Here is a 13,363-nt window from a genome sequence, read left to right on the forward strand (position 1 = left end):
TTGTGGATAGATCAGCGTCAGTGCGGCGCCTTAATGCAAGTCTGTGAACGAATTGTATTTGGTAAATTTTCTTTACAGCAATCCGAAAGGATCGAACAAGGTGAAAATGAGCAGTGTACGAATTAAACATTTTACCATTTAACCATTTGGTAATTTGGTAAACCATTTTTTTGTGAAGCTCAAGACTCAAGCCACGGAGTACCATTAATAATACGAAAATGTACAGTAATTAGTATCTGATCTACATCCATACAACATTGAAATGCAGCCCTGAATATCGCTCCGATTATAATCGGGAGACAGCTCTGCTTTTCACTTTGAATTCCGGTTTGAGCAGGCGACGACTTTCAGTGTGAAAATCTCATGTAAGGCTCATGTAAAGTGGAAAATTAAATATAAAAATTAAAATTCCTCTCAGAGTCGTAGTGAGAAGTGTCGAACAAAATATTCTAAAACTGTATTTAGCACGCGCGTGTTCTCAAGTAAGTTCACACATATTTAAAGTGAAAAATTTCGCATTTGCCGCACATACGAACACACGCACGCACACACAAACGCCGGTTTTGTGAACTCACTTGACGAAAAGAAAGGGCGAGAAGAAAAAAGTTGCCAAATCAAAATGGTCACCGAGCCGAAGTCCGTTGAGCCCAAGGTCAGCACCAAGAAGGCGCAGTGCCAGTCATCGGACTGCGAGACTTCCCAGCAGGAGCCGGTCTCGCAAGTAAGCAGCCCGAAGGGCGCCCGTGTGGGGATCTTCAATGCCGAGGACTTCTTGTCGCGTGCTCAGATGAACGACAAAATCAACAACATCTTGCGCTCGCCCACCAAGCCGCCCAACGGGGTGCGCCAGCGCTCCGTCTACACCAACAACCCATCGCCGGTAAGTGAAATTCCAAGCAATAACGTGAAAGTTTCTTCAATTTTCAGACATTTTGTTTTACAAAACTGCCGCACCATCGCGCTAGCAGGGTATCAACAGCGAGTTAACAGCCGCCGCAGTCTTAACAGCTCGGCAAGAGCAGCATTGCCACATCACCTCATTGCCCTCTCCTGTTATTTCAGACCTTCTTATTTTCCGTCTCGCTCTTTTCCACCATTGCTCTCTTACTTTCCGACTTTAATATTCGAATTATCCTTCTCTATTCCCCCCTCTTCTCTTCTCTTCTAATACTATTCAAAATAGTTTGGTTAATTTCTATAAAAATCAAATGCAAATTGGGAAAAACGCACACACGTATGTAAATACATATATGTATGTATGTATGTATATGCATGCGTTAACAGAATGTCGACAGAATGTTAGCAACAGTTGCAAAGTCATTCGATTTCTGCGCTGCTGACACTTTCTCTCGTATCTGTCGTTTTCTCTCCTGCCGGTATTCAATTATTTTCTGGCACTTTCACTTCCTCAACTCTTCATTTCCTTCCGGATCTAACTTCCGCTACTACCTCTCGCCTTCTCATCCCCCCTCCCTTAGCAAGCAAGCTTGCGTGTCGGCATGACTGGGGGGCAGCTGTCCCAACGCATGAGCAACATCTCGCTGTCCTCCGGCACGGACTCCGTGGGCCACATGGATCGCGGCAGCAGCTCCAGTCTCGCTAGCAGTGCCACCGTTGGCACCAACACCATCACCAGCGGCATTTCCAAGGAGTGCGCCAATTACCCCGTCGGCAGTCAGTCGGCCCGTCCATACGTCCAACTGCCGGGCATACACATTTCCAGCCCTCCCCAGTACGGGCCAGGGAATATGCAGGAAATAGACGCTGGCAAAATGGCGCACAGCGGCAAGGCACTCACAGGGCGCTACAATGCCACGCCCACCTATGGCTTCGACAACGAGCAGAACTACTGCCTGGTAAGGGGCTCCTGCATATCTGTAAATCTAGCCGATTCTATGCTCAATCTCAGAATTCCCAACAGTTGCCGTCTCCAATGCCCCCTCCACCATACGCCTTGGCACGCGTGAGCAGCACACGCAACTTCGAGCTCGAGAACCACACACCGCCGGCATGTCCCGGCTCTGGACCTATTGCCATGACGAGCGGCACCATCCAGTTGCGCCTCCGCGATGGCGTGCGGTGAGTGTGGACGCCCCCAGCCCCTTGGCTCTTCTTTAAGACCGACTCCTAATGTTAATACCTTTCTTTGCATGGGGCAGCATTGACATGACTCTGGACAAGGCGGTGCGCGTGCTCAATCAGCGCAGCATGGTGGCAGTTGCTCTATCACGCAACTGCAGTAACTCGGCTTTGATCCACCCCAATGGACGCATCTTGCAGAGCGGCGCTAAAGTCGAAATAGTCACCTACGACGGCATGAAGGGCAATAACTTTGTGTGAGTGGGAATGGCCCTTACCCCAACGTGGCATATTTGAATCCTTTGAATTATCTTCCCATTACAGTCGCTATGCCAAGATGTGGTACAAGGGTGTGAACTTCACCAGCGAGGCGTGCGCTCTCATCTACCTGGTGGACACAGCCGGGACGCGCACCACAACCGACACTTTCACCGATCTGACCAAGGACTACACCCTGGCAGTGTTCTATGAGTGAGTCCCCCGGCCAATTGCATCGCTTCTTATTAGGCTAATTTCGATTTAATTCCCGAACTTCTCGCAGCGACTCGCGGCATGGTCCCTCTTATATGGCTGAAGCCCATGACGTGATTGCCAATTCAGCTTACACCTGTACCGAGGATGGCACTGAGATCTATGACATAAACGGATTTCGCATCACCCAGGCAGCCGATGGCCTAGTGAAGGTCACTCGTGTGGACAACAAGTGCTTGATTCGCACCAGTCTCGGCAATGGATCGGCCACTTTGACCACACCTGGCATCCATTGCACTGCCTCTCTGGGCAAGACCTCGCATCTGTTTGTTCGGTGAGTGTCAAACCGATGCTCTCAACCTCCCCCTCCCCCTCGCCCGTGATCCTGCTCTGCTAACTTCCGTTCTGTTCTGTCCTTTGTAGTCGCAATGAGAAGCGCATGCACTTCGATGGATCCTGTTTCATTGTACGCAACGCCGGACACTCCGCCGGCTTCAATGAGAACAACCTGCTCATTGTCTACTGAGCGGCGTTCGTAGTCCGGAGATAGAAACGGTGCAGTGGTAGCCCATCCCACACGCACACACTCATACATGTCAACACTCCTGCTTCGCCGGTGGCACACTTGGCCGACGAAGCGAAATTCGCTACAAGCCAAGGAGCAATGGCTTTCCAAAAAGCCTCAAAGGTGGCCCGAACACCGCCACAAGCAGCTTTAGCACCGCCAATGAAGCAGAGCTCGTTGCACAGCTGTGCCAGTGGGGCCACGCAGGACGGCGGCAAGGGCACTGATACTCTGAAGAGGCCGAGGGACCCCCTACACCATCGAGTAGCGGGAGACAACCCCCCCCCCCCCCCCCCCCTCAAGCGAAGCAGGAACTGCTTACAGGACATAGACGAGATTGGCGCAATCCTGGACGACCTACTCTACCAGATGAACGAGAAGAGCCAGAGGTCGATCAGCATGGCCATCAAGAAGATGGTAGCACGCATGTAGGAGTTGCAAGTGGAAGTCAAATCCCATCTGCAGGCGCCAGAGGATAAAAGGGCAGCGCCAGGAGGATGCCAGTACCATGATCACACTGCAGGCCCAACTGGCCCCCTACCCAGGATGACCAAGCCCAGTGCGACTAAGGTGACGCAAACGGCATCAGGAGCCCACAAGAGCGAGGCAACACCACGAACTGAGGAGTAGAGCGCGCGCGGAAGGCCCAGGCAAGGACACCAAGCTGACGCCACCCGACAAGAGGAAACCAAGATGCAGTGCGGCAAGGCGGAAGACACCAACCCTACACAGAAGTGGAGTGAGGTGAGAGGCAGGCGTGCGAAACGCAAGCAGACAGGCCGACCAGACGCAGTGCTGGTCAAATGCACCGAGGAGGCATCATACGCCGACATCCTCAAACTGGTGAAGGCAGCACCAACGCTCCAGAGCCTCAAAAACAAGGGTCAGGGCATCAGGAAGACAGCCTCGGGCGAGCTGCTTCTAAGGATGCAACAATCTTTAGACCCCGCCACCCAGGAGCTGCAGATGGCCATCCAGGCAGCGCTTGGGGACAAGGCAGCCGTGAAGGCCATGCAGGAGACAGTCGCGGTTGAGGTACTCAACATAGAAGGGCTCACGACAGGCGACGAGGTATGTGAGGCCATAGCTGCAGCGATCGACGGCGACTTAACACAAGGAGCAGTGCCGTACATGCGGAAAGCATATGGCGCAACGCAGGTAGCTACGCTGAACCTTCAGCCCGCACTCGCAAAGAAGCTCCTGGAGCTCGGAAAAGTTCGAATCGGCTGGGTTGTCTGCGCCAACCCGCTGCTTCAAGTGCATGGCCTATAGACACACTGCAGCCAGGTGCAGATCCAAGCGGCCTGTGTCAAGCAATGCATGCTACAAATGTGGTGGGGAGGGGCACAAGCACAACCAGTGCAACAACCCGCCAATGTGCATACTATGCGCTGGCAAGCCAGGAGACGTCCGCTCAGCAGCCCACTCGGCCCTCAGCCGCAGCTGCCCTGAGTATAAGAAGGCACTAGCAAAACTGGTTGATGGTTAAGCTTCTGCAGCTCAACCTAAACCACTGCCGAGCTGCTCAGGATCTGTTGGCGCAAACAGTCCTGGAGCAGAAGATCGACATAGCGCTACTCAGCGAGCCGTACGGCAAAAAACACGAAGGAGTCTGGCAGCAAAGCTCAGACGGAGGAGCAGCAATCTGGAGCTGTGGCCCACAACCAGGCCAGCTTACCCACAGAGCATCCAGAGGGGGATATGTGAGAGCTAAGCGGGCGACTTTAACGCCTGGGCCACTACTTGGGGCAGCGCCAAGAACACACCCCGTGGGACATCGCTCCTGGACGAGTTTGCAAGCCTGAACGTCTGTCTCCTCAACACAGGAACCACACCAACGTTCAGCAAAGCAGGGCGGGAGTCTATTATAGACCTCACCCTTGCAAGCCCAGAGCTCGCACGCCACGCGAAGTGGCAAGTGCTGAGTGCTTAAACCCATAGCGACCACTTAGCCGTAATGGCGGAAACCTTTGCACCCAGGAACACAACAAGGATACAGCGGGCGCTCCAGGCCGGGTACAAGGAGGAAAGCCTGAGCAGAGCCGCGCTCCTCTCGGCAGCAGAAAACCTAAGCGCCGCCGGGGATGCTGAAGCACCCGCGCTTGCCGTTTACAGGACCGTCAAAGCGGCCTGTGATGCAGCCATGAAAAAAAGAAAGATCGGAGGAAGCAGGCACCGGCCAGTACCGTGCTTGGATGAGCACATTGCCAAGGCCAGGAGGGAGTGCTGCGCAGCTCGGCGTGCCTACCAGCGAGCAAGAGGCTCCGCCCAATTTGGCAGAAATGGCGCGGCATTCAAGGCCAAAAGAAAAGAGCTGAAGGAGGCCATCAGAAGCAGCAAACTCAAATGCTTCAAGGAGCTCTGCGATGCGGCCGATGCGGAACCTTTTGGTGGAGCATACAAACTAGTCATGGGGAGATTAAACAGACAGCCTATGCCCAAGGATCCGGTGCATATGAGAGAGATAGTCGGCACCCTATTCCCTAGACAACCACCCTTACAAGAGGAAGCTAGGGTAGAAGGAGCTAGCCTGAGGGACACCACCACCATCATCACTGCCAGAGAAGTACTGGAGGCCACGGGTAAGCTGAAGATCGGGAAAGCGGCAGGTCCAGATGGAGTCCCTAATGCAGCACTAAAATGCATAATTAGAGCCCATCCGGAAGCATTCGCCACAATGTACACCCAGTGCCTAGCGGAGCGGACAGTCCCACGAGCATGGAAACGGCAAAGGCTGGTTCTGATATCCAAGCCAGGCAAAGAGCTCAACGACCCATCGTCATACCGGCCGCTGTGCATGCTGGATACCATGGGCAAGATTTTCGAGAGGATGGTATGTAACCGACTGGAGGCGGAACTGGCTGAGCGTCGCGGACTTTCCGACCTCCAATTCGGGTTCCGCAAGCAGAGGAGCACCATTGACGCCATCGAGATGGTGACAAACCTTGCCAGGGAAGCCATGGCAGGAACGCGATGGGCTGGAGGCGACAAAAAGTACTGCCTAGTATGTGCACTAGACGTACGAAACGCCTTCAACTCTGCCAGCTGGAAGAGCATCCTATAGGCCCTGACCAGGAGGGGTATATCTGAGCAAATCACACGGACTGCGAAGCTATTCCACGGACCGCGTCCTGATCTACGACACGGAAGAAGGAGCAGAACATCACCAAATCACCGGAGGCGTCCCACAGGGCTCGGTCCTAGGGCCGATACTGTGGAACGTGATGTATGACGATATCCTGCGCTTACATTACCGGAAGGGTGCACCCTGGTGGGCTTCGCCGACGACATAGCACTGGTGACAGTGTCGAAACACGTAAGAGACGTAGAGGAGAAAACCAACGTAGCAGTCTGGATGATAGTGGCCTGGCTCGCAGCCAACGGGCTAGCATTGGCGGAGAAGAAGACGGAGGCTGTGCTAATGAGCAGCAGAAAAAAGGTCGAGCAGGCATGCGTGAGAGTCGGTAGCACGATCATCAGGACCAAGCCTGCGCTAAAGTACCTAGGGGTAATGATGGACCTGGATCGGAACTTCAAGGCCCACCTGGAATACGCCAGCGCAAAAGCGACTGCTTATTGGCCATAAGCAGGATGATGGCCAATACAGGGGGACCACGGCAGCGTAGCAGGCAGCTCATCGCTGGGGTGGTCACCTCCATAATCTTATATGGATCAGCAGTGTGGGCACCAGCAATGATGGTTTCCACATACAGCAGAGACTGCAGAAGCGCATACCGACGCTGTGCCCTGAGGGTTACATGCTGCTTCCGGACGGTGTCTGAAGACGCCGCACTTATTGTGGCAGGCATGGTCCCACTGGATCACCTGGCAGCTGAGCGGCAGAGCGGAGTGGAGGTAGCCAGCGAGCGGCGAGAGCGCACTATAGCCCAGTGGCAACGGCGCTGGGACCAAGCGGCAAAAGGGAGGTGGACCAGACGTCTCCTTCCCCAGCTAAGCCCATGGCTGCGAAGAAGGCACGGCCAAATGGACCATTATTTGGGCCAACTGCTGACGGGGCATGGCTGCTTCAAGCAGTACCTGCATTGCTTTAGGCATGCTGACGACCCGTATTGAAGCTGCTGCGGGCCTGGAGTCGACGAGGATGCAGAGCACGTCTTCTTTGTATGCCCCCGCTTCTCGCAAGAACGAACGAGGCTAGGGGAGACGCTTGCAGAAGTGAGTGTGGACACCCTCACCGACCAGATGCTAGCCGATGAGCAATCTTGGAACGCGGTCGCCTACATGGCAGCAAGCGTGATCAAGGAGCTGCGCAGGCTGGAGCGAAGCCGGACAAACTAAGCCAGAAAGATAACCCCACAGCCCGCACCGCGAAGTAATGCCTAGCGGCAGTCCCGTGGGAGCGGACCCGCCCCCCCCCCCCCCCCCCCCCCCTTCCCAGCCATAATTGTTATTTTATAAATATAAATTGTTTTCCCAATAAAAAAATAAAAAAACAAAAAAAACACATGTCAACACATTTCACCTGGAACACATACATAGACACCTACAGCAGCACACTTGAGGGACCTTGACGTGGAGAGAGGGATTCAGTTAGGATCCCGGAATTTAGGAATATCAAAATCAATTTGGGAAATAAGTTAGAAAGCAAATATGTTCGTACAAAAACCAGCACCACACCACACCACACACACACACCTCAGCGAAGGAACTCAGCCCAGTCCTACCTGGGTTCCGATTGCTCGACATGGGCGCAATACAACCACACCACCAACCCCCAGGGTATTCCCTGTCTTTCGTATACCATCGCCTACATATATATCATGCCGTATATATGCGTGTATTACTAGTTGTTATTGCAAATCGGGAGCGCTTTTCTGCTTCCCCAAATCAGTTGGCCAAATCAGACCGATCTCAAGCTGAAGCGGAACCAATCAGAGCCGAATCGCATCGAACAGGGCCGTGCCAGCGTTTGGTGTTCAAAAAAAGAAACATCGTTTTTCTACTCGTTTCCATTTCGGCTTTTTCAGTTCTTCTAAATTGTTTCTTTTACGCAGTTCAGTTCTAAATTTTGTTTGATAGACTTTAAAAATGGCAAAACTCAAGAAAAAAAAGTTTAAAGAAATATCTCCCAAAAAAAAATTTACAAAATTATGCACAGTTGGTGCGTCTGATTAAGCAACGTGTATTCAACAATTATAGTAGATCAGAGGACTAGTTCTCTTGGGCGTTACGTTTAGGCAACGTAACGCCAGTGCCGATACATTATTTCTAAGCTACCAGTTCTTTCAATGCAATCCAATAATGTTCATCCACACCCGTAGCACACAGACACTCGAACACGTAACCCATAATCACACACACCGCACACTCTTTACAAGAGGCAAAAGAACGTGAATTATTTGCAAGAGGCACAGCGCCAGCCACATTTAAAACAGCCACAGGACACACATGAAAGATAGAACAGATCCTGTGAAAGGTAGAAAGTGAGAGTTTATTAAATTAACCCCAATTGTAATTTGATTAAAAGACACTTGTCCTGTGAGGAGGACAATGAAAGAAACCCCCATACAAACACAAAACATAGGCTTAATATATACATAAATACGATGGGATGTCCAATTATAATACAAAGTTAAGCCCAGTGTGAAAAAGCGGGATTAGCCTTACGTCAATCTCCAACACCTAAATTTTCTATCATGTAAAGAGAAATTCATGTGCCCCAAAATCAATACTATGGAAGTATAATAAATTTAAAATGCAATCTGTTCATTCAATAAATTAATTTATTCCTCCAAAAGAATGGTGGAGCAATGGAGCTCGTTTCGTTTCCTACCCTCCATCCTTTTCTAATTTCTTGGTGGAAAGAAAATGTCGACTGCCTCCTGCCCCGTGCCTTTATGTGTTTGAGTATTTATGTACCTTCTGTCATACATGGCCGGGGGTATCGTAAATTTACAATAAAATTGTTTAATGGCCCCACTCCATGGGCCCTCCTGGCCCCCCTCAGGCGGAGCTTGGCTTTTACGCCGTCACCTGAAGTGCCATCAGGAGTTGGACAATTTCAGGCCCTAGACGACAGTTTGGTTCGGTTTCCCATCTTTAAGAGCACTTGGAATTTAATCATTTAAATTTCTGTGAGGATTTCCAAGAAAATAAATTTGAATATCTGCCGCTATAGAGTTTATATTTAAATCCGATTTAATGTAAAAGCGGATTACGCTCTTCCATTTTGAAGGGACTTCGGATAAGCCCTATCTTCGGAGACATCGGGATATGGAAGACCTTTTTGATCTCCAAAAACCAAGCTTCGCGGGGATACAAATATTTCGTTGAATTTTTAATCGCACGTTTACGACACAGCTGTTTTTATTTTATCGTAACGTGACACCCTGGGCGGCCAGTGTGTACACTCTTTTGGACTACAATATTGTTTGTCTTGCTGTTGACTGCGGTAAATTAGGCAAATGGAAGGAAAAGTACATTGATACTTAATTAGTAAAATGTCTTGAGCCTTGTCGTTACCTGCAAACAAATCCAAATGCACAGGGATATCGGATCGACTGTCATGCAGACTAAAGTTTCCAACAAACTTAACCTGGAGCTGGAGGTGGAGGTAGGCACGCGGCGCGGATGCTACAGCGCTGGCTGTGGCTGTTGATAAAGATTATTGGATAATGTCTTGGAACTATCTGCCACGTCTGTTTCTGTCATAAGAAGAAAGTTGTTCCATGTTTAGAGATACACAAAGAGAGAGAAAGAGAGATGCATACGGAAAGTGTGTGAAAGCGTGGAGCAGTGAGAGCGGGTGCGATAGCCACAGCGTGGATACAGAAGCAGCGGTAAGTACACCAGGGAAGGATCAAAATATTGATGTCTGGAATGGCTTAATTCAAGTGTGAGAGCCTAACTGGGACTCGTGCGAGCAAAGGACAGACCCCACATATGTATCTGTGTCATATTCAATGCTCACGCTTGTGTGACTGCGCCCCTGCGAGTCCTTGTCTGCATCCATTTGCCGCTCGCACACGTGTGCCCAACATCAAAAGCTTTTCACACTTAATTGGGCGTAAAATTAAATCAGAATTGATTAGAACACTTGAATGACAACAGCCGTGGCCGTGTTGCTGATGTCAATGGCATCAGAGAGAGCCGCATCCTGCCAGCATCAAAGCCCCCAAGCCTCCCAGCTCCCAGCTCCCACTCCACCTCCTGCCAGCAATTCCGCTGGCATTCTAAGCATAAGCAAACTTTTTGGTTTCGATTTTCCCCAGCTGACGCACGGCACGACAAGGCACGGCACGTCGGTGACTTCGGCCACCTTCCTGCCGCTTCTCGGGGCTCCTGCCACTTCCGAAGCCGGGCACTCCCGAGACAGAGCGCACTAATTACTGCTGGGAACTTCCCTGGGGAGGCTCCCCCGCAACCCTGTTTTTCATCCGAAAGTTTATGAAATTCAATTTCCCCCAAAAATGGGGAATGGAATGGAAAAAGGCCGGGCATCAATTTTCCTGCATTATCGTTTAATGAGCCGACAATTATGCGAGGCCCCTCTGCTTCGGCACCAGGCACGTCTATAGATATTCAATTAACTTGAATTCACAGCCATAACTCTCCGAACGAGTTCATTCCACATGCATTTGGCCAGGGCATAGGGCAAGTCAACTCGATTTCCGGCTATTAAGACATGGCTGAATTTCAGACGTGGAATGCAACGCCATGGAGTGCCGAGTCCAGGCAGGATAATTACATTTTAACCGGGTGATTCGAGCGGAGAGGAGAGTCGACAGCAACGTCAACGGTAATGGATAAATGCACATCTTCCGCCGCCCTGGGGGTCCTGGGAGCCGTCCTGGGGCACGGTACATTTAATGGGAAATGAATGGCAATGTTGGCGGTAGAAAATTATGAAAACGTTCCCAGGGGTAAGTTGTACGAAAACCAGCACGAAGTGCCCTACATAATCTTCCACTTAAAGTTTATAAAAAATGTAAGCGTCTTTTTATTTCGCCCGGGAGCGATACCTCTGACGAGGACTTCAAAGGACAGCTGGAAGACCCAGGACAAACTCGAGGCGAAAGTGAGTAGCTCATTGAATCGGATGGATTATCATCCCAGTCGGTGACAGCAATCAAATCAATCACACCAGCCTCCACCTGAGTAGAGCAGGCAGGTCAAAGTGCGGCAGCCTTGGAGGATAAAGAATGGACCCCTTTTCTGACATTTGGTGATGTTTTGCGATGCAGCAAGAGGGAATTCCTACACCGATTGGGGCAAAACTTGGGCTAGGTACAGCTGGCAAGGTCGATAGCTTGATCCGATTCATAAATAATATACAGCTAAGAGTACTATATGTTTGGATTCATTGGGAATCCGTGCGTGGTGATGTCTAATGCAATTTGCGTAATTGAAACCCACTCGAAAGCAATTAAATTTCCTGTGGTTGGACCACTCTCCGGCAATAAGATTCGTTGGAGTAATTGCAATCGAGATTCCCAACTAATCTTCAGGTAAAACAATCCATAATGGAGCAGAAGTTTTGTTCGCACTCGGCATTTATCAAGTTTGAAGTTTTAATTTGCTTTCGCCCCAACAAAAACAACTACAGAACACAGAATAACAAAAGTGTCAACACGATTATAATTGAGTTTAATTAAGCCGCAAAGTAAAGCCTCTCAGCACTCTTGTCTGTGGACCGACCAACAGAAATTTAAAATATTTTCGCTAATCCACTTGGCAACGGCCTAACAGAAATGAACAGCTGGTGCCAGTCCAGGCCTCTTCAATGGGCCAACTTTCAGATAAAAGAGGTACGTGCCAAAGTCTTCAAATACTCGTATTTGCTGGTACGTACAATAAACTCGAAGCAATCCGAAGAGCAAAGTTGCGATCTGGAAATTTATGGATGGCGAAGGCCAAAATGTTTTGCTGTAGGCCCAGGCCCAGGCTGAACCCATTTGTTGGCCCAGCTATGAAAATGTCACATGCTCCTCACACCCACAGCTACACCCACACCCTGTGTGGTCTGGGTCTTGGTCTGCGTCTGGGTCTGGCCATTGTCTGTCATTGATGCCAGTTGGTGTCGGTACAGGTTTTCAAAGGATGCTATTCACGACTTAATTAAGTTGATGCCACCGTGTTGTACGAAATCTCTTCGATGCGCTGCGCTAAAGCTGAAAGTCTCATTATTTCCTATTTAAAGTCATTACCACGTTATCTGCAGCCTTCAATTGAAGTGGATTCTCGTTCTCCTGCAACTTCCAGCAGCCACCGACGCCCAGTCGCCATTTTTCAGTTAACGATTTCATTTCAATTGACAATTTAATTAAGTCTAATGGTAAAATGTTGTCAAGCAATTATCATGCTTATGTAGCTCTTAATTTTCCGTATTTTTCGCGCTCCCCCAACCTTGGCAAGGCCATTTGCCTGGCCAGAGGTGTATGTAAATCGAATTTCAAACGAGGCGAAGGCCAAAAAGCGCTGCATACGTGTTGTGTACCTTATTGTGGAGCGAAAAAATTAGTATATACATACATACATATGTATATGTGGAAGTCCAATGCCACAGGTTTTGTATGATAAAAAGCTGACCAATCCAATTTGTATCTCCTCTTCGTTCAGTTACTGTAGCAATCAGGATTTGGTTTTGAATAACTTTATGCAACGCGTAGGAGATTAAAGACTAGATGTAGACTAGCTCCAATCCAATTATTATCTCCTTTTCGATTCCGGGGACTCCCGCTAATGCTGAAAGCAGGATGTGGCAATCACTAGCCAGTCGTTGGAAATTTGATTTAGAAAAAGGAAAAAGGTCGCCGGGTGCGTTTTGCAATTGCGTCATGTGCCATAAAATGCAGTTTGAGCAGGGATTTTTATACCCGATACTCAAAATGAGTATTGGGGTATATTAGATTTGTGGTAAAAGTGGATGTGTGTAACGTCCAGAAGGAATCGTTTCCGACCCCATAAAGTATATATATGCTTGATCAGCATCAATAGCCGAGTCGATTGAGCCCTGTCTGTCTGTCCGTCCGTCCGTATGTCCGTCTGTCCGTCACCTTCAGCGCCTAGTGCTCAAAGACTATAACAGCTAGAGCAACGACATTTTATATCCGGACTTCTGTGATATTTCACTGCTACAAGTATATTTCAAAACTTTGCCCCGCCCACTTCCGCCCTGTGAGGGAGCGTACGCTACACCCACATTTTTCCGCCCATCAACTCGCCGGCATTTTCCCATTGGAGGGACCCGGACCTACGTTATTTGAATTAAGATTTTGACTTTTCTTC

At 49.8% G+C, this 13,363-nt stretch overlaps 1 protein-coding gene across 1 annotated transcript; it reads left to right on the forward strand.

Moving 5' to 3' along the window:
* The first annotated feature begins 384 nt into the window (after nt 1-384).
* Nucleotides 385-7,630, forward strand: LOC117194943. The gene is made up of 8 exons (XM_033399413.1): nt 385-880; nt 1,479-1,856; nt 1,910-2,079; nt 2,160-2,336; nt 2,404-2,550; nt 2,621-2,884; nt 2,974-3,139; nt 7,578-7,630. The coding sequence occupies exons 1-7, from the start codon at nt 620-622 to the stop codon at nt 3,074-3,076; spliced, it is 1,500 nt and encodes a 499-aa protein (XP_033255304.1). The 5' UTR covers nt 385-619; the 3' UTR covers nt 3,077-3,139; nt 7,578-7,630.
* The last annotated feature ends 5,733 nt before the right edge of the window (nt 7,631-13,363 follow it).

Source organism: Drosophila miranda (genome assembly GCF_003369915.1).
Source record: "Drosophila miranda strain MSH22 chromosome Y unlocalized genomic scaffold, D.miranda_PacBio2.1 Contig_Y4_pilon, whole genome shotgun sequence".
In the NCBI taxonomy this organism is placed as follows: Eukaryota; Metazoa; Arthropoda; class Insecta; order Diptera; family Drosophilidae; genus Drosophila; species Drosophila miranda.

Bases quoted from the DNA above. Each gene is read 5' to 3' on its own strand.
- LOC117194943 (XM_033399413.1), top strand. From the start codon at position 620: ATGGTCACCGAGCCGAAGTCCGTTGAGCCCAAGGTCAGCACCAAGAAG. The intron at 2,337-2,403 runs GTGAGTGGGAAT...TTCCCATTACAG, and splicing joins ATGAAGGGCAATAACTTTGT to TCGCTATGCCAAGATGTGGT. The intron at 2,885-2,973 runs GTGAGTGTCAAA...TGTCCTTTGTAG, and splicing joins ACCTCGCATCTGTTTGTTCG to TCGCAATGAGAAGCGCATGC.